Source organism: Ammospiza caudacuta, chromosome 29 (assembly GCF_027887145.1).
Source record: "Ammospiza caudacuta isolate bAmmCau1 chromosome 29, bAmmCau1.pri, whole genome shotgun sequence".
Taxonomy (NCBI): Eukaryota; Metazoa; Chordata; class Aves; order Passeriformes; family Passerellidae; genus Ammospiza; species Ammospiza caudacuta.
The window spans coordinates 43,409-63,917 of record NC_080621.1 but is presented as its reverse complement, the minus strand read 5'-3'; the positions used below and the strand labels follow the sequence as shown (position 1 = coordinate 63,917).

Here is a 20,509-nt window from a genome sequence, read left to right as displayed (position 1 = left end):
GAATTCCCAAACCTGAAAAATGGGAATTCCCAAAAAACCCGGGAATTCCATCCCCAAACCCAAAGGAATTGGGGGAAATTAGGGAAATTTGGGATCCAGAAGGATTTAAGGGAAATCCAGGGGGAATTGGGAGGTACGGGGAGGACAAAACTCTCAAAATTCCCAAATCCCTGTGGGATCCGAGACCTGTCCAGAACCTGAATCCCCAAACCCAGAAAATTTCCCCTGGAAATCCAAATTAAACAGGGAAAGAAATAGGGAAGAATTTGGAAAATGCTGATTTTTAGGGAAGATTATGGAAAATTGGGAACGGGGCTGACAAAAATTCCCAAATCCCTATATCTCCAGAGAGTTTTACCTTAAAACCACCAAAATCCCGGGAATCTCCCACCCCAAACCACCCAAAAATCTGGGAAAACTCCAGGGAACTTCAGAAAAAATCAGGAAAAACCCAAATTCGCCCAAACCAGAGCAGGAATCTCCTTTTATTCCCCTAAAAAATTCCCGGTTGTTTTTGGAATTTTGTGCCACAGCCCTGCGGGGCGGGGGTGGGAAAATCGGGAAAATTTGGAATGGGGATCCCGGATTTTAGTGGGAAAAAGGGGATTTTTGGGCAAGGGGGCGCTTGCAGACGAAGAAGCACTCGAAGGTGCAGTGGACGTCGTTCCACTTCCCGGAGATCCAGAGGTGAGCGCAATCCTCGTTGTTCCCGCTGTCGTTGGGCTCCCCCTCCCGCCAAAACCTGGGAGAAAAATCGGGATTTGGGATGGGAAGGGCCAGGGAGGGAAAGCCCCCAATAAATTTCCCATTTTTGGGGGGGGATTTCACGAAAATCCCGAGATTTGGGGAGCAAAATTCCCCAAAACTCCAACATGTAGGGAGAGAAATTCTCCAAATTTTCAGGATTTGGAGGGGTTTTTGGGAGGGAATCCCCCAAAATCCCAACAATTGGACTCCACAATCCCCAAATCCCAATTTTTGGCTCACTCTCTGCGGACAAAATTCCAAGAAAACCCCCCAAATTTGTGGGGTTTCCAAGGGGGAAAAATCCCAATTTCCCTCGAATTTGTGGGATTTTTGTGGGGGAAAAAAGCCCCAAATCCCAATTTGGGGTGGAATCCCGGGATTTTGGGGTGGAATCCTGGGATTTTGGGACGCAGGGCTCACGTGAAGGAGGATTTGTAGTCAGTGCCATCGACCCATTCCCAGTTTCCCTCAGAATTCCGGTCGGTGAGGCCGATCCAGAAGCGCTCGTTCCGTGCGCGGGACATCAGGAACTGCTGCAGGGGGGGAAAATCGGGATCGTCAGGAAAATCAGGAAAATCGGGATCATTGGGGGTTTTTGGGATCAGTGAGAAAAAAGAGAAAATCAGGAAAATTGGGATAATCTGGATTGAGATCATTGGGGTTTTTGGGATCATTGGGATCAGCGGGATTGTCAGGAAAATAGGGATAATCCGGATTGGGATTAGGATCTGGATTTCGGATTTGGGATTGGGATTTGGGATTTGCTCTGGGAAGCCGATGATGATAGCGAGGTTTGCGTGGCATTTGGGAATTTCCTTTGAGATTTGGGCTCAGGATTTGGGATTGGGATGGGGATCAGGGATGGAGAATTTTGGGATTTGGGATCACGGTGGAGATAAGGGATGGGGAATTTTGGGATCTGGGGTCAGGATGGGGATCAGGGATGGGGATTTCAGGATTTGGGATCACCTGCTCAGCGAAGCTGCCCACCACGGCCAGGTCGGCGCGGCGCTCCCGGCACCGCTCCCGCGCCCGCTCCCAGCTCATCCGTGCCAGCGAGAAATAATAACAATTCCCAGAGAAATATTCCCATTCCCGGGAATCCGCCCCGCACGGGAACACTGCAGGAACCACCCAGGGAAAGAAAAATCACCCAGATTCTGGGATTCAGGAATTCTCTCCCCCGGAATCCCCCGGGTGTTGGGATATTGGGAATATCCACAGGGGAAAATTTCAGGGAGTGTTGGGAATTTTGGGACTTACGGAAGGAATCCCAACTGGAAAAATTCCACTCCTGTTTCTCCTGGTGGAGTTTGGAGGAAATGGAGGAAACTGGGGGGAAAAAAAAGAGGGAACAATTAGCGAAAAATCTGAATTCTGCTTTTTTGTTGGGGAATTTCCCACCCTTTGTATCCCAGGATCTGGGGATTTTGGGAATTTCCCGCCTCAGTTCCAGATGGAATTTGGGGTGGTTTTTTGGGATTGGGATGGGAATGAGGGAATTCAGGGAATTTGGGAATGAGGGAAGTCAGGGAATTTGGGATGGAATGAGGGAATGAGGATGAAATTCCAGGATTTGGGATGGACAGAGGGGGAGTCCCCCTATGCAGAACTGGGGAATTATAGGGAAATTTGGGATTTGGGATGGGAATCCAGGGAATTCCAGGAATTGGGATGGATGGGAACAGAGAGGGGGGAATCGAGGGAATTGAAGGATTTGGGACCTCAGGGAATTGGGGGTATTTAAGGATTTGGGACCTCAGCAAATTGGGATGGACGGGAATTCAGGCGAATTTCCTGGCCGGGATTCCAGGAATGCCAAGGAATTCCGGGATTTGGGGTGGCTGTAGCGGGGGTTCCGGATCAGGGGCTTTGGGAACGTTTGGGGTGCCCCCACCTCTGCCCAGCGCCAGGGCGCTGAGACCCAGCAGGAGCAGCGAGGAGAGCGCCAGGCTCAGGTACACGGCCGGGAAGGAGCGGAGCCGCGCTGGGAGCGCCCCGCTGCCTGGAAAATGGGGGAAAAAAACGGGAAATTGGGAAAAATCGGGGTGAAATGGGAAATTGGGGAGAAAATGAGGAGAAAATGGGGGGAAATGGGGGAAACGGGGAAAAACAGGGAGAAATGGGAATAAAATGGGGAGAAATTCTGAGAAACGGAGGGAAACAGATAAAATTGGGAGAAATGGGGATAAAATGGGAAAGAAATGGGATAAAAGGGGGGAAATCAGGGGAAAATGGGGGAAATGGGAAATAAAGGGATAAAACAGGGAAAACAGGGGGAAATGGGAGGAAATTGGATGAAACTGAGATAAAATGGGGGGAAATGGGGAAAACCCAATAGATCTAGGGGTAATCCAACAAATTCGGGGGGAAATGGAGAGGAAATGAAAAGAAATCCAGGGAAACTTTGGGAAAATCCAGGAAAATGGAGGGAAAATGCAGGGAAAAATCCTGAGAAAAATTCAAGGAAAATGAAGGGAAAATTCAGGGGAAATGCAAGGAAAATCCCTCCCTGCTCTTCCCAGGATTTCCCCCCAGCTTTTCCCACTCTATTTGTCCAGGGGTTAATCAATAACTGGGAATGCTCCGAGTTTGCCTCTAGGAAGGGAAAATTTGGGAATAATTCCCAGGGTTTGGGCTTCTTTTATTGGGATTCTTTTGGGATTTATTCAGGGATTCATTCCTGATTAATTCCCGAATTATTTTATTTGGAATCATTTCTTCCAATGATTACTTCAGGAATTATTTAAGGAATTTTTTTGGGAATTATTGGGGAATTATTCAGGGAATTATTTTTTAATAATTTCACAATTATTTCTGAGATTCTTTTGGGATTCCCAGGAATTTGAAGCTCCCAGGAGCAGAATTTTTGGGATTATCCAAATTCCCTGATCAGGGGAGGAAAAGGGAAGGAAAAGCCCTTGGAAAAACCCTTGGAAAAGCAAGAAAAATCCAGGAATTCCACCTGGGAAGAGGCGCAGGTCATCCTGGAGCTCCTCCTCGTCCATCCTGGGATTGTTGGGGGGATTTTTTTTTGATTTTCTGGATCAGAGGACACAGGGGCACACCGGGGATGATCCTGGGATTGTTTCAGTTCCTTCTTCCTCTCCAGAGGGTTAAAATTTAATCCAAGAATTTTTTGGGGCTGGATTTTTGGGCTTGGAGCCAATTCCCGAGAGTTGCAGGGGTTTTTTTTTTCTCCTTCATCCGAGGATTTTTTGGGATTTCTAGCGGGTTTTTAATTATTAAGTGGATTTTTTAGGGTTTTTGCGGGGGGGATTTCCGTGGACATTTGTGGGATTTTCATGGATTTTTGTGAGGCTTTCATTGATTTTTATGGATTGTTCTGATTCTTTTTTTAGTACTAGGGCGATTTAAAAAAATTTAATGGATTCCTTGGATCTTGATGGGTTAGTTTTTGGGTTGCAGGGCATTTCAAAATTTTTCTGGATTTAAAAAAAAAAAAAGGTAAATTGTTGTGCATTTGTGGGGAGTTTTTAAATTTATTTTGAGGATTTTGGGCAATGTTTCTTTGAATTTCAGAGATTTTGGCAAATTTTTATGTGAATTTTGGTGGCTGCTGGCGGCATTTTGTTTTGAATTTTCAAGGATTTTCCTCCTCCCTTTGAATCAAAACCACAAATTCGGAAAGAAAGCGAGCCTGGGAAATCTGAACAATCCCAAAAAAACTTAGATCTGGGAACCAATCCCGCAATTCCGAGGTCACAAAGACCTGGATTTCATCACCATGGCCAAATTCCGGCCGAATTTTTGCCAAAATTCCCGAGGATTTAGGGTCAAAACGGGCCAAAATAGCAGTAGGGCCCTGAGGAGCGGCGGAAAGGGCGGGAAAAAAGGGCGGGAAGAAGGTGGGGAAAGGGCAGGAAAAAGGCGACGCCGGGGTGGTGCTGAGCGCCGTTCCTCCCTTGCCAGTCCCCGTTGTCCCCAGTGGCTCCTAGGAGCCCCCCAGGGAACCCAAAGACCGCCCCCCCCAGTAACTCTCAGTAGCTCCCAGTAACCCCCAGTACACACCCGTGGGGGGAACCAGGCCGCTCCTGCCGCCATCTTGGCCGTTGCTAACAACAAACGCCGTTGCCAGGCAACGCTTCAGGTAACCGGCGTCGGCGTGACGTCACGTCCCATACACAACCATGTCAGTTCCGGGCCCAGCACCACGCCGGCCTGGAGGTACCTGGTGGGTTCTGGAGGCACCGGGAGCGCTCAGGAAATACTGGGACGCCCCTGAGGGGTCCACGGGAGGCTCCGGAGGTCCCGGGGGAGGCTTCGCAACCCCTTCCCCCTCCCCCACCAAATCCACCAACCCACCCCCCGTTGGCCTTAATTCCTACTGCCGATGAGATCCAGGACGGTGATGAACGACCAGGAGCGGCTGACGCGTCCGCTCGGTGTCCCCCGGTTCTCCCGCTGTTCCCCGTTTTCCTCCCCAACTCCGGTTCTCCCCCTCCCATCCCCTCTGTGGCCAAGCCGGCGCCACGCTGCGTTCTGGAGCGTTGAATTTATTGATAATAAAGCTGCTTTTGAAGTCCCGGTTATTTCGTGTTATTCCCGGTGGGACCGGGACGACCTAAGCAGAAACAGTGGCGGCGCGACTGCGTCTTTGCTTTCCGGTTAAGTTTGTCCACCCACGGCCACCGTACCTCCTTTCCCGCTCGCTTCTCGACTTCATCCTTTGCATGATTGACGTATGGTCTCCCTAATAGAATTGCGCAGCGAAGGCCGCCGCCTCTCTGTCGACCAATGGAAGTGCGAGCAGGGCGGGTTTGCCCGCCCCCTCCGCGCGCCGGTGTGGGCGGGCCGCGCAGGGCGGGCAGAGGGAAGGGAAGATGGCGGAGGAGGAGAAGCTGCCCGCGGGGTGGGAGAAGCGCATGAGCCGCAGCTCCGGTGAGGGCCTGAGGGCGGGGGGCTACCGGGGGAGGGCGCGGGGAAGGAGCGGCGGGGATGGGGGAGATGGGAAAGGGGGGGGGTGGCGGGTTTGGGCTTGGGAGGCGATGAGGGGGCGTGGGGGGGGGCGGTGCGTGAGGAGAATTTTTTGGGGGGGGCTCCGAATTGAGAGGGGGGTCTTGTGGGGGTCATCGCCTCAGGGAGAGGGAGTCACTCTCGTGAGGGAAATTTGGGTGGGGGTCCCCAGTTCAGGGAGTTCTGAAGGGGGTCTTCACCTCAGGGAAGGGGGGGCACCTCCGTGAGGGAACTTTCGAGGGGACGTCAACTCCGTGACAGGAATTTGAGGGAAATCTCCCTCGTGAGGGGAATTTGCGGGGGGAGTTCGTCGCCTCAGGGAAGGAGGGACCCCCAGCTGAGGATTTGGGTGGGGGGGTCACTCCCCAGCAGGAAGGGGCTCAAAACTGGGGAGGTTTTTCGGGGGTCAGAAGTTGTTTTTTTGGGGCAGACGTTGATTTTTGGGGTCCAAACTTGGTTCTGGGGGTCAGGACCTTGGAGTTTGAGGTCTATAATTTGGGGTTTGGTGAGTTGATCACTGATGAATAACCAATGATTGATCAATATCCCCTAGAAAGGGTGTACTATTTCAATCACCTGATGGTGGGGTCAATCCTGGGGTCTATAATCTGGTTTTTGTATCTTTAAGCTGGTTTTTCGCTGCCAGTCTCTAACCAATCAGTGATCAATAGACAATAATTGATCAGTAACTCTGTGGGATGGTTTTTCTGCTTCAGCCACTTGATGAACACGAGTCTGTGGTGTCCATCAATCGATTTTTGGGGTCTTTAATCTGGTTTTTAGGTTCCATAACCTCCATGTTCAGCATCAATTAGTAACTAATCACTGATCAATAACTGATATTTGATCAATAGCTCCCTAGGGAGGCTGTACTATTTCAACCACCAGACAAACGCCAGCCAGCAGGGTTATTGAGCTGGAATTTGATGTGAATAACCTGTTTTTTCAGTGTAAATCAATACCTGATCACCAATCGATAACCAATAGCTGATCAATAACCCCATAGGACGCGTGTACTACTTCAACCACCTAGTGAATATGAGTCAGTGGGGTCAAGACTGGGGCCTGTAAGAGGGGTGTTGGTGCCAATAACCAGGATTTTTGATGCCAATCAGTAACCGATCAATAAACAATAACCAATAAGTGATCAATAACTGATCAATACCCCCTCAGGCCGGGTGTATTACTTTAACCACCTGACGAACGCCAGCCAATGGGAGCGGCCGAGCGGGGGCGCGCGGGCGGAGCCGGGCCGCGTGCGCTGCTCGCACCTGCTGGTCAAGCACAACCAATCGCGGCGGCCGAGCAGCTGGAGGCAGGAGCGCATCACCCGCTCCAAGGAGGAGGCGCTGGAGCTCATCAACGGCGAGTGCTGGGGATTCCCGGGAATGCCGGGGGGTCGGGGAATCCTGGGAATGCCGGGGGGATCCTGGGAAGCGCAGCTGGAGGCAGGAGCGCATCACCCGCTCCAAGGAGGAGGCAACAGCGAGTGCTGGGCATTCCTGGGAATTCCCAGAATGCTGCGGAAAAAAAACCCTGGGAATGGTGATTTTGGGAAAAAAAAAAGGTGGGAATGGTGATTTTTTTTTTTTTTTTTTAAGAAAACCTGCAGGGATGTTTGTTTGGGGTGGTTTTGAGGATGTTTTGGGGCTGTGTCTCCTTTCCTGTGGAATTTGCGGCATCCAGGGAATTTTGGGAGTGGTTTTGATCCCTAAATTTGGGGTTTTTCCCATTTTTTTTCCAGGTTACATCCAGAAGATCAAATCAGGGGAGGAGGATTTTGAATCTTTGGCTTCGCAGTTCAGCGACTGCAGCTCAGCCAAGGCTGGGGGGGACCTGGGAGCATTCGGGAGAGGTGAGGGATTCATCCCAAAAAAACTCCAAATCCCTCAATTCCAGGGGATTCATCCCCAAAAAAAACCCCAAATCCCTCAGTTCCACAGGATTCATCCCAATAAAACCCAAATCCATAGTTTTTTAGGGATTTATCCCCCCAAAAACCCCAAATCCCCCATAATTCCAACTGAAATCCACTCTCCCCCTTCAAATCCCTGATTTTTCTTTGGGAAACGCCCCAAATCCCAAATGTTTTATGAAATTTTGGGTGGTACTACCTCTTTTTTTAGGTTGAAACCTCCCAAAATGTGGGGTTTTTTTCCCTTTATGACACAAAATTCCATCTGGCATCGATCCAGCAGGATAAACTCCCGGAATCAATCCCCCCCTACCCCTTCCAAATCCCAGAGTTTTCTTTGGGAAGCGCCCCGGATCCCAATTTTTTTAATGGAATTTCGGGTTGCAGGGCAGATGCAGTTGTTTTCCTCGGGAAGCACCCTGGATCCCAATTTTTTTTTGTGGAATTTCGGGTTGCAGGGCAGATGCAGAAGCCGTTCGAGGACGCCTCGTTCGCGCTGCGGGCCGGTGAGATGAGCGGCCCCGTGTTCACGGAATCCGGGATCCACATCATCCTCCGCACGGAGTGAAGTGCCTTGGGAGGGTGGGGCCTCCCGGGAATCCCGTGGGAACAGGCGGGAATCCATGGGGAGCCCGTGGGGATCCGCGGGAATCTATGGAGGCCCTCAGGAATCCATGGGGAAGCCACGGGAATTCGCGGAAATCCTGGGGGATCCGTGGAGGTCTGTTGGGATCTGTAGAAATCTGTTAACGCTGCAGGAAGCCATGGGAATTCTCAGGAATCCACGGGAATCCACAGGAAATCCACGTGAGTCCGTGGGAATCCTCAGGAAATCCATGGGAATCTATGGAGATCCATGGGAATTCACAGGAATTCATGGAAGTCCATGGAGATCCATGGGAGTCTATGGGAATCCTCAGGAATTCACGGGAACTCACGGAAATCCTCAGGAATTGATGAGAAACTATGGAAATCCTCAGGAATCCATGGGAATTTATGGAGGTCCATGGGAATCCTCAGGAATCCACAGGAAATCCATGGAATCCACGGGAATCCACGGAAATCCATGGGAATCCTGCCCCGCACTTCCCACCACCAACTCCAGATCCCACAACTCCTCCATTATTCCCTCCTGGGTGGGAGCAAAACCAGAGAATTCCTGCGGTTTTTGGGAATGTTGGGTCGGCCGGAGCCGGCTCCTGGCAGTCCCACGGTGGTGGCGGTGACAATGGCAATGATGGCGATGGCCAGCAGTGACAGTGACAGCAAGGACAATGACAATGACCAACAGTAGTGATGGTGATGATGACCATGACCAACAGTGGTGACCATGACCATGACCAGCGACCAACAAAGGTGACAATGACCATGACCAATGATGGTGACAACAACAATGACAATGACCAATGGTTGTGACAATGGCCATGATAATGGTGGTAGTGATGACAATGACCATGACCATCGATGGCAACAATGAGCAACGATGGTGACAACGACCATGACCAATGGTGGTGACAATGACCAACGATGGTGACCGTGACCATGAGCAACACCCAACAAAGGTGACAATGACACCAGTGACAATGAAACCGATGACAGTGACACTGATGATGACTACACCTATGACTATGACACCGATGATTAAGCCACCACCGAAGGTGCTGTGGCCAGTGCCAGGCCAGGCCCCTCCCCCACCCCCTGCATGTTTATTTAACTCATTCCTGCTCTTTTCTCCCCAAAAAACGCCCCCGATCCGAAGGCTCCGCTTGATTAAAGCCATTAATTAATAATTACTTGTTAATACATAGCAAAGATGAGGCAGCTCCCATGGGGTCCTTCCACAACGTCCGTCCGGATTATACTGGGAATTTCCCGGCACCATCGCTTGGACTTCAAAAAAACCACTGGATTTTTGGGGTAAATTCACAGGAAATTGGGAAAAAGTGGCCGGAGTTCCGTTTTCCCGCCCTTTTGGAGCCACAGGTTTTCAGTTTGGGATGAAAAATAGTTGGATTTGGGGAGGTTTTTTCCGAGATTTTTCAGTTCTGCTGTTGTTTCTGCTCCGTTCAGTGGGAAAAAAACAGGAAAAATCCCAAAAATCCCAGCTTGGATCCGTGCAAAAATTCCCAAAAAAGCTGTAAAGCCCCAGCTCTTTTCCTGCAGAAATAAATCCCCCTCCAGTGGAATTTCTGGTAATTCTGGGTCTTTTTTTCTCCCTCTTTTTTTTTTTTTTTTTTTAATAAATTGGAATTTTTTTTGTTTGTTTTTTTTTTTTTGGTGGGATTTGGAGCTTAAAATGGATGGAAAACGAGCTAAAATTGGGAATTTTGGGATTTATTTAATAGGAAAATGGGATTTATTAGTAGGATATAATTGGATTTGTTAATAGGGAAAAACTGAATTTATTTCATAGGGAATATGGGATTTATTAATAGGAAATACGAGGTTAATGGGAAATATGGGATTTATCAATAGGGAATATAGGATTTAATGAATAGGGAATGGATTTATTTAATGGGGAATATGGGATTTAGTTAATGGGGGATGTAGGGGGTGGTTCCAGGGGATACTGGAGACCCCCTTAAAACTCCCCCAAATCGCCCTAAAATCCCCCAAATCCTCTCCAAACTCCCCATAAATCCCAAAAAACCCCAAATCCCCCAAATCCCTAAACCCCCCTCCCAAAAAACCACAAATACCTTTTAAATTCCCCCAAATCCTCCCCAAAATCCTCCCTAATCCAAAAAACCCTCCAGATCAAAGGGATTTGGGGGAAATTTGGGGGGAATTTAGGGGGATTTGGGGTTTTTGGGAGGGCAATTTTAGGTTGGGGGGAGTGGGGCAGAATTTGGGGGGATTTGGGGTTTTTTAGGGGTTTTGGGTTTTTTTGGGAAGGGTTTGGGGGGATTGGGGAGGATTTGGGGTTTTTGGCAAGGAGGATTTCAGAGTGGGGGGGTGTGGAACAGATTTGGGGGAGTTTTTAGGTGATTCCGGGGAATTCTGGGGGATTTAGGGGGGATTTGCGGAATTTGGGGGCTATTTCGGAGAATTTTGGGGGATTTGGACGGAGGGGAAGAAAGGGAGGGGGTGGGGACTACGAGACCACGCCCCACCCCCCAAACTTTCCCCCCCAAGTCCCCCCCAAAATCCCCCAAATCCTCCCAAAATCCTCCCCCACCTCCCCCCGGCGACGCCTCCCCAAATTTTGGGGGGGGTTTTGGCGTTTTTTTCGGGTTTTTTTTGGGGGGGATTTTCTTTTGGGCGGCTCCGAGGCTGCGGCTGCGCGGAGGCTCCGGGGTGGGGAGGGGGGCGAGCGGGGGGGGGGGGCTGGGAATTATTTGGGAATTTTCGGGGGTCCTGGAGGAGTTTTGGGGGGATTTGGGGGGATTTTGAGGGGTTTGGGGGGGGTCAGGATGCGCTTCCTGCCCCCGAGCCTCGTCCTCCTCCTCCTCCTCCTCTGCGCCAGGCAGGTAAGGGGGGGAATTTCGGGAATTTTTTTGGGGGGGGAATTTTTTGGGATTTGGGGTTTTTTTGGGAGGGGGAGGGGGACGACGGCGGCCGGAATTTTGGGAATTGCAGGAATTTTGGGAATTGCGGGGATGGCGCTGGGTGTGGCCGTGGGGGAGGGGAGTGGGACACGGGGACAGCGCGGGGTGGGGGGGGGAGGGAAGGGGGGGGAACTGGGGACACTGAGGGGGCACTGGGGACACCCCAGTTTGAACTGGGGGACAACTGGGGATACTGGGAGATACTGGGGGGACTCTGGGGCCAGCCGAAGACACTGGGGGAAAGGAGCTGTCCAAAAACTCCAAAAATTCCCCCCAAAACCGCCCAGATTTCCCCCAAAAAATCTCAAAACAGCCCAAATTCCCCCCAAAACCCCAAAAAATTCTCCCCCCAAAACTCCAAAAACCTCAAAATCCGCCCCCAAAAAAGCCAAAACCGTGCGGGATGGGGGATTTTGGGGGTCCTGGGGGGATTCAGGGGTTCTGGTCCCCTAAATTTGGGATACTAGGGGGTTCCCACCCCGAACTCGCCCTAAACCCGCCCCGAACCCATCCTAAACCCACCCCAAGCCCACCCCTCGCTAATCCCGGCCTAAACCCGCCCCAAACCCACCCTAAGCCCGCCCCGGAGCCGCCCCCGGTGCCGGTCCCGCCCCGTTTTGGGGCCGTTCGGGGCTGGCCCCGGGCCAGCGGCAGCGACGTCAGCCCCGGGCCCCGCTCCCAGCGGGGGCGGCTCGGAGCGGGCCCGGCACCGGCACCTGCGACAGCCCCGGGACGGGGGCGACATCCCCGGGGGGGCTTTGGGGGCTCCCGGTGCCACTCCGGGACCCCTTTGAAACCGCGGGGGCGGCTCCGATCGGGCCGGTACCGGGTCCAGGTGCCACCCCCGATTCCCGGTGCCGGTGCCAGTCCCAGTTCCCGGTAGCGCGTTTTTAAGGCGGGGGAGGCTCTGCTCGAACCGGTCCCGGTTCCCGGTGCCATCCCCGGGAGGAGCTGAGGGTAGCCGGTCCCGGTTCCCGGTGCCGCACTTTTACGGCGGGGGGCTCTGCTCGAACCGGTCCCGGCCCCGATTCCCGGTGCCACCTCCGGTTCCCGGTACCGCGTTTTTACGGCGGGGGGCTCTACCCGAACCAGTCCCGGTTCTCGGTGCCACCCCTGGTTCCCGGTCCCGGTTCCCGGTACCGCGTTTTTACTGCGGTGGGGAGGGAGGGAGGGGGGGGGGGGGGCTCTCCTCGAGCCGCAGCCGGTTCCCGGTGTCACTGGGGGGGGTAATGGGCACGGGGCGCTGCCGGTGGCGGCGGCGGCGGCGACAATGACGGTGCCGCTGCTGAAGATCGGGGCCGTGCTCAGCACCATGGCCATGGTCACCAACTGGATGTCCCAGACCCTCCCGTCGCTCGTGGGACTCAACGGCACCGCCGTGTCCCGGGCCGGGACATCCGAGAAAATCGTGAGTGACCCCCCCGCTACCGGGAGGGGTCGGTTTTGTGTTTTTTGTCTTTTTTTTTTTTTTTTTGGGTAGGGGATTTTTGGGGAGATTTCGGGGGTTTTTGGGGCTGGCGGAGGCTGCGATCGGGAGATGCGGCAGAGGTGGGGGTGGGGTGGGTGGGGGGAAGCCCCCCCCGGTGCACCGGGAGCCCCGAAATCCCCCCAGGGACCCCCACTCTGCCCCCCCACCCCCCCGATTTTGGGGACCCCCTTTGCCGGCTCCCTGGCACCCCAAATTTTGGGGACTCCCCCCCTTTGCCACCCCCTGAATCCCCCCCTGCTTCTCGATGCACCAGGACCACCCAAACCCCCCCGGAACGTCCCTAAATCCCCGCCCTCCGGTTTTGGGGACCCCCACCCCCGGGCACCCCCCGCATCCTCCCGCTCACCCCCGAATTTTGGGGACCCCCCCTTTGCCACCCCCGGAAGACCCCCCAGTTCTTCCAGGAGCACCGGGACCCCCCGAAATCCACCCGGTTTTGGGGACCCCCCCAACCCCTCCACCCCGTTTTCCAGACCCCTCCGGGCACCCCCGGAACCTCCCCCGAATTTTGGGGACCCCCCAGAATCCCCCGGGGACCTTCCCGGGCATCCCCCGATTTCTGCGGACCCCCCCTGGTTTTGGGGACCCCCCCCGAATTCCTGCCGGAAAACCCAAATTTTAGGGACCCCCCCCAAATTCTCCCTCCAATTCTTGCCCCCACTTCCCAAAATTCTGCTGGAACCCCCCCTGGAATTCCCACCGGGAATTTTGGGATCCTCCCCCCCCCAATTTTGGGATCATTCCCGGACCTCCCCCGCAATTTTTTGGGGGCTCCCCGTCCTATTTTGCCCCTGGAAAATCCAAATTTTGGGGGAATTTTGGGACTGCGGCAGCTGCGGGAGAAAAAGAATTCCCAAAATTATTCCCTCCTCCACCCCAAAATTGGAACAGGGGTGGTTTTTAGGGTTAAAAATCGGTTTTTTAGAGGTTTTCTGGAAAGGGGGGCTAAAATTTGGGAGCGGAGCTTTGGATATTGCTGGGAATTTTAGGAAGAGGAGGAAAATTTGGGATAAATTTGGATGAACCCCCCCGAAAAATCCCGATTGGAATTTGGGGGGGGGTGGGAGGGAAGGCCTGGAAAAGGGGCGGGGGCGTTTGGGGGATTTTTAGAGGCTTTTTTTTTGGGGTGGGCGGTTTTTTTGTGATTTCTTAAAATTTTGGGACCGCATTCCCAGCTCCCCCCCCTACCAGCTGTCAGTCAACTCTGCGGGGTAATTAGCGGCCGCCGGACGTTAATTAGCGCCTCATTAACCACCCTTGTCCCTCATTTATCACCGGGAAGCGGCCCCTGGAATAAAAACCAGGAATGAGCAGAATTCAGCCCAAAAATCCCGGGAGTTTTTTTTTTGTTGGTTTTTGGTTTTGTTTTTTTTTTTTTTTTTCCTTGTTTGCTTTTTTTTTTTTTTTTTTTTTTTTTTCCTCCCAGGATTTTGGAGTTTTTTGGGGAAAACCAGATTTTTAGTTTTTTTTTTTCCTCCCCTTCCAAAGGGATGGGATGGAATTTCCCAGTCCGGCCCTGGGGATTTGGCATTTGGGGAGAAAAATTGGGAATTTGGGGAGAAAAAAAAAAGGGATTTAGGAAGAAAAATTTGGATTCTCACACCACTCCCAAAAAATTGGAAGAGCGCTCTTTTTTTTTATTCCTGGATTTTGGGGTTTCTGGAATGAGGGAGAATCCCTGGGTTTTGGGGTCCCTCATTCCTGAATGTTCGAGTCACAATCCCTGAATTTGGGGTCCCTTCCCTTGGAAATTCCTCCTTTTCCCCCAAAGATCCCAAATTCCTCTCCCCAGTTTCCTTCTCATCCCAAATTCCCCCCTTCTCCCCCCAAATCCCAGATCCCAAATCCTGCCTCCATCCCTGAGAAATTCCCTCTTTTTTCCCCTTCCATTCCTTTTTTTTCCTCAAAATCCCAAATCCCTGGGAAATTCCCCCTTTTCCCCCAAAATCCCAAATCCGAAATCTCGCCTCCATCCCTGGAAAATTCTCCCTTTTTTCCCTCTTTTCCCCCAAAAATCTCAAACCCCTCCCAGCGCCTCCCCCTGGCCAGGCCGCTCTCATTAATTATTCATTAACTCTCCCTCATTAATTATTCATTAACGCTCCCTAATTAAGGATTCATGACGGCTCCGGAGGCTGGGGGAAGGGCTGCGGCTGCTCCCGCTCCCGTTTTTTCCTGGGATTATTTTATTTCCGGATCTTCCCTTTTGGGTGGAAAAACGGCGATTTTGAGGCTGGGGCCAAGTGGGGTAGTTCCCGAAGTTTATCCCGGTTTTTTTACGGGGTTTATCCCGAATTTTTGGGGAAATCCTGGAGGGATTTTCCCTTCTTTATTTTTTTTCCTGTCGAGTGTGACGTCAGTGCGGTTGTGACGTCATCTGCCAGGGAATGGGGGGAAAGAAGGGAAAAGGGGGAAAAAAGATGGGGAAGAAACAGGGGAAAATGGGGGAAAAGAGGCTGAAAAGAGACATAAATGGGAATAAACTGAATTTTGGGATCGGGATTCTCTGGTACCTGGGAATTTCCAGATCTCCCTGTGTTTTTTGGGAATTCTGAGGTGCCAATCCCGATTTTCCAGACCCTTTTCCAGAGCCCAGACGAGGGCTGGCAGGTTTTCACCTCGGCGCAGGCTCCGGACGGGAAATGTCTCTGCACCGCCGTGATCCCCGTGCAGGGATCCTGCTCCCGCGACCTCCGCAGCCTCCAGCTCCGGCAGCTCCTGGAAAAGGTCGGGAATTCCCCAATGGTCCCGAACCAATTGCTGATTAATCAGTTAATTGACGGGAATGGGTTAATTATTCTGGAATTTGTTAATGAATTAACTTGTGTGGGTAATGGAGGGGTTAATTGCTGTTGGGAATGTGGGGATTTGGTATTGGGGGGAAAAGGAAAATCCCTGTGGGATTCCAGGGATAAGGATCCTTATGGAGATTGCCATTAATGACTGTGATAAACCCCATTAATGACCGCGGCTGACCCCATTAATTAGCCTGATTAACCCTATTAATTGCTGTGATTAACCGCATTAATTACCAGGATGGTCATTAATGACCTTAATAACCGTGATTAACCCCATTAATAACCCTGAATAACCCCATTAATTACCGTAATTAACCCCATTAACGACCTCTCCAGGTGCAGAACATCTCCCAGTCCATGGAAGTCCTGGACCTCCGCACCTTCCGGGACCTGCAGTACGTGCGGAACACGGAGGCTCTGATGAAGGGCCTGGACTCGCGGCTCCGCGTGGCCTCTGAGGGCCACAAAGCCCTCAACGCCCGCAGCTTCCAGGTGAGAAATTCACACTTTTTATCTCAAAAAAATCCCAGCGTTCCAGCCCTTTATTCCCTCTGATTTATTCCCACAGTATTTCAGTTTTCCGCTTGTATATTCCTTCCACATGTCAGGATTTTTCCCGTGGGATCAGGCCTCAGGATCCTTTTGGGGCTTCCAGAGCTGAAAATCCCCATTTTTTTTTTTTTTTTAATTCCCAAACCTGAACATCCCCATTTATCCCGAGGAACAAACAGCTTCCAAAAAAACCCCTGAACTCTGGGACATCTGAACTGATTTTTCCCGGTATGTTTTTCGCTCAGGATTGGTGAACCCTGGCATTTCAGGACTGATTTTTCCCAAATTTTTTCCTCAGGATCTGAAGGAACAACAACAACGTGAACCCCGGGATTTTGGGGCCATTTATCCTGATTTTTTCCTGCAGGATCTGAAGGAGAAGATGCGGGAGCTGCTGCCGCTGCTGCCGGTGCTGGAGCAGTACAAGGCGGACTCGCGGCTCATCGTGCACCTCAAGGAGGAGGTCAGGAACCTCTCTGGGATTCTCCTGGCCATCCAGGAGGAGATGGGAGCCTACGACTACGAGGAGCTGCAGCAGCGTGTGCTGCTGCTGGAGGCGCGGCTGCACGCCTGCCTGCAGAAACTGGGTAAAAACATCCCATTAGAAATCCCAAATTTTGTCTCAAATCCTAAGAAAACGTGGTGGAAATAGGCTAAAAATCCTCTCCAAAGTGGTCTTTGAAATCTGCCCCAGAACCACAAAAAATCTGCCCAAAATCCCCTCAAAACATCTCTAAAGTCATTCCCAAAATCCACTCTTAAAAACAAAAAAATCCTCCCAAAGTCTGCCCCAAATCCCCTCCTATAAGTCCCCCAAAATGTCTCCAGAATCCCCTCCAAATGCCCCCAAACATCTCTAAAATCCCTCCCAAATCCATCCCAAAATCCCCCAAAACTTTGCCAAAGCTCCCCCCAAAAAACTGCAAAATCCCCTCAAATTCTGTCCAAAATCCACCCAAAAATCCCCCAAAACACACCCAAAATCCCATTTTCCCTTTACAATCCCACTCCCAGACCCTCCAGGGCTTTTCTGACCCCGCTGTGGCCCCAGTCCCTGATTTCCCTCTAATTCCCATTTTTTCCCTGGTTTTCCAAGTCCCTGATTTTTCCCATAACTCTCGCTTTTCCAAACCCCTGGAATTTTTCCCAAAATTGCAGTTTTCTCCCCCTATTTTTCCAGGCTGTGGGAAACTGACAGGGGTCAGCAACCCCATCACCATCCGCGCCTCGGGATCGCGCTTTGGATCCTGGATGACTGACACGATGACGCCCAGCACTGACAGCCGGGTGAGGGCCACCCCCAAAAAACAGGATTTTCCCAAAAAATCACCTGGATCTGAAGGGATCTGGGGGGATTTGGGGACAATCTCAACACTTTTCAGGCATGGTGATCCCTGAAAATCCATGGATTTGGCACCTGGAAGGGAATCTAAAATCCCCTCCCAAAATCTTCCTTAACATCCCCCAAAACTTCCTGGGGTCCTCAAATCTTGGATTTGAGGGGGATTTGGGCAAAATCCCAGCAATTTTCTGGTGAAAATCCATGGATTTGGCACCTGGCTGGGAACCCATGGGTCGTTTTTGTGGTGCCCACACCATGGGTTTGGGATTTGGGCACAAAACCTGTACTTTTTGGGCACTGTTGCCTGAAAATCCTGGATGGGGGATTTGATCACATCTCCAGTGGGTTTAGAGCCCACCTTGATGAGGTTTTGGAACCCATCTTGAAGAGGTTTAGATCCCATCCTGAGGGGCTTTCCACCCCACCTTGAAAGGAGTTTGATCATACCTTGCCCACCTTGAAACCCCATTTTACCCCATTTTAACCCCATTTTCCCCCGTTTTAACCCCGTTTCTCCCCTCCAGGTGTGGTACATGGACGGCTACTACAAGGGCCGGCGCGTGCTGGAATTCCGCAGCCTCAGTGACTTCGTCTCCGGCCAAAACTTTGTCCAGCACCTCCTGCCTCACCCTTGGGCCGGCACTGGCCACGTGGTCTTCAACGGCTCCTTGTACTACAACAAATTCCAGAGCAACGTCGCCGTCCGCTACCACTTCCGCTCCCGCAGCGTCCTGGTGCAGCGCAGCCTCGCCGGCGCCGGCTACAACAACACCTTCCCCTACTCCTGGGGCGGCTTCTCCGACATCGACTTCATGGTGGATGAGAACGGCCTCTGGGCCGTCTACACCACCAACCAGAACGCCGGGAATATCGTGGTGAGTCGCATGGATCCGCACACCCTGGAAGTGCTGAGGAGCTGGGATACGGGGTACCCCAAACGTAGCGCGGGCGAGTCCTTCATGATCTGCGGGATTCTGTACGTCACCAATTCCCACCTGGCCGGCGCCAAGATTTATTTTGCTTACCACACGAACACTTCCAGCTACGAGTACACGGATATCCCCTTCCATAATCAGTATTCTCACATTTCCATGCTGGACTACAACCCGCGGGAGAGGGTGCTCTACACCTGGAATAACGGCCACCAGGTCATCTACAATGTCACGCTCTTCCACGTCATCAACACAGCCGGAGAGCTGTGATGGACATTCCCAAGGGGAGAGAGAGAATTCCCAGCTTTTTGTTTTCTACGCTTCCACGCTTCCCCTTTACCGTCTGCTGAATAATTCCGGAGGGACGCAATGATGAGGTGGAAATTCCCAGTTCTCAGCGAGTCCCAAACTGCATTTCCCTCTTTTTCCCTCCCCTTTTTTTAATCTTTTTTTCCTTTTTTGTCCCCTTTCCCCCCCTCTTCCCCCCATTTCTCCCTCTTTCCCCACTTTATTTCCCCATTTTTTTCCCAGCTCATAGGATTTTTTTTTTCCCCCACATTTTTCTCCCAATTCTGCAATTTTTTCCCCTCCTCTTCCTCCTCCTCCTCCTCGGTTCTTCTGGAATTCTGTCGGATTCATGGCGCATGGAGCTGCTCTGCCTTGGGTTTTTCTGTATTTTTTTTGGGAATTTCAGGGCCAAATTCCATCTTTATTTTGACGGCAAATAAAAAAAAATATCTCTGGCCTTTGGTGGGAGTTGATTACTTTTTCCCCCTCTCCTTTCTGCCCGGTTTTTAATTATTTAAAAAATGTATTATTTTAATTACTCGCTCCCAGGGTTTTTCTGATATTTTCCTGCTTTTTTCCCACCTGTTTTTCCAAAGAGGAAGAGGTGGGAAAGGGGGAAAAAGGATGGAAAACAGGAAAAGAAGATAGAAAGGTGGAAAAGAAGAAAAGACAGAAGAGATGAAGAAGTTGGGATGATCCACAGGGGATGGAGGGATTTGGGATAGTCCTGAAGGTTTGGGATAATCCCAGGAATGGGCACAGATCCCAGAAATGGGCACAGATCCCACTGGAGATTGGGAATGGGCACAGATCCCAGGAATGGGCACAGATCCCAGTCCTGGCACGGGAGGAAGAATTTTGGGAAGTGCGTTTGAGCTCCCTCTGGCTCTGGGCAGCAGCAGGAAATGGCCCTACAGGGATTAATTAGGAATTTAATTGGGAATTATGGCCAGCACAGCAGGGAGGGATCCAAGGGGCCGGAGCGATGGCGGTGGCACCTGGTGAGAGGGAACAGGGAATGGGAACATGGGAATGGAACAGGGAATATAAAAATGGAAAGGCTGGACCAGGAATACGAGAACAGGACAGGGAATATGGGAATGGGAACATGGGAATGGCAACCAGACAGAGAATTCGGTCAGGGAATGAGACTGGGAATGGGATCCAGACTGGGATGGGCGCAGGATGTGACCAGCAGTGGGGTGATACGGCGTGGAGGGTTCAGTGTTGGCTAAATGCTCATGGAGTCTCTAGAATTATTTACTTGTTTCTTGTTGTGAGATAGGATTAGAAGGAAGTTAAAGTAGGCTTAAAACTTTAAAAGAGTATAAAGAAAACTTTAGTAATAGGACTAAAAGAAAGAGTACTAAGAATCAGAATAAAACTTTAGGAACACCTCCTCCCCACCACTTTTTATCTTTCCTACTGACAATGTACGGAGACAAATTTGGTATTCTCAGTCAGTTTACTTCTGCTAAAATAATCTTTCATCCATTTTCTTAGGGAGAGGAGTCTTTCTTGCCATGGCTGTGGAGATTTCTCTACAAGGAACAGTTTTCTTGTGGCTTCAATTTTCACTAATAGCAGCTGCATTCATGAAGTCTTTCTCATCTTCCACAGCCTTCCCACAGCTGTGGTTTTTTTTGGCTATTTAACTTATTGGGGTGCCATTTTTAAGTCGGACCTATTTAAAAGCTTTAATTGGCTTATTAACATGCCTGTTCTCAGAGCTAGGCAGCAATTGGTTTGGCTAGGCACAGAAGAATCTCTCAGTAGCTCTTTTCAGAAAAAATAATTTTGGTGTGTGGCTTCTTCCCTCTTCACTAAATGTCAATGCAAAAAACGAACACACACAGGAACTGGTGGGAGGCAATGGGAGCAAAAGTGGGGACAGGGGACACAGGGATGGGAGGACATTGGG

General features: G+C 51.2%; 3 protein-coding genes across 5 annotated transcripts; 2 read left to right on the top strand and 1 right to left on the bottom strand.

Annotated features, from left to right (window-relative positions):
• Positions 1 to 465: 465 nt before the first annotated feature.
• LOC131569275 (hepatic lectin-like) lies at positions 466 to 3,848 on the bottom strand. 3 transcript variants are annotated; one of them, XM_058821481.1, is made up of 6 exons: positions 3,713 to 3,848; positions 2,645 to 2,752; positions 2,011 to 2,079; positions 1,717 to 1,868; positions 1,168 to 1,280; positions 466 to 742 (listed from the first exon to the last, which is right to left on the bottom strand). In XM_058821481.1, exons 1-6 carry the CDS (start codon positions 3,753 to 3,755, stop codon positions 589 to 591), a joined length of 639 nt encoding a protein of 212 aa, XP_058677464.1. In that variant the 5' UTR covers positions 3,756 to 3,848; the 3' UTR covers positions 466 to 588. The 3 variants fall into 3 exon arrangements, with proteins under 3 accessions (XP_058677464.1, XP_058677465.1, XP_058677466.1); XM_058821482.1 differs by having other exon boundaries at positions 1,168 to 1,277; XM_058821483.1 differs by lacking the exon at positions 2,645 to 2,752 and having other exon boundaries at positions 3,713 to 3,847.
• Positions 3,849 to 5,572: 1,724 nt separating this feature from the next.
• PIN1 (peptidylprolyl cis/trans isomerase, NIMA-interacting 1) lies at positions 5,573 to 9,814 on the top strand. The gene is made up of 4 exons (XM_058821419.1): positions 5,573 to 5,649; positions 6,898 to 7,089; positions 7,469 to 7,579; positions 8,098 to 9,814. The coding sequence occupies exons 1-4, from the start codon at positions 5,592 to 5,594 to the stop codon at positions 8,205 to 8,207; spliced, it is 471 nt and encodes a 156-aa protein (XP_058677402.1). The 5' UTR covers positions 5,573 to 5,591; the 3' UTR covers positions 8,208 to 9,814.
• A 2,643-nt stretch (positions 9,815 to 12,457) lies between these two features.
• On the top strand, positions 12,458 to 18,945 carry OLFM2 (olfactomedin 2). Its single transcript, XM_058821431.1, has 6 exons — positions 12,458 to 12,595; positions 15,254 to 15,403; positions 15,811 to 15,966; positions 16,394 to 16,613; positions 17,207 to 17,313; positions 17,893 to 18,945. Exons 1-6 carry the CDS (start codon positions 12,458 to 12,460, stop codon positions 18,568 to 18,570), a joined length of 1,449 nt encoding a protein of 482 aa, XP_058677414.1. The 3' UTR covers positions 18,571 to 18,945.
• Positions 18,946 to 20,509: the final 1,564 nt, after the last annotated feature.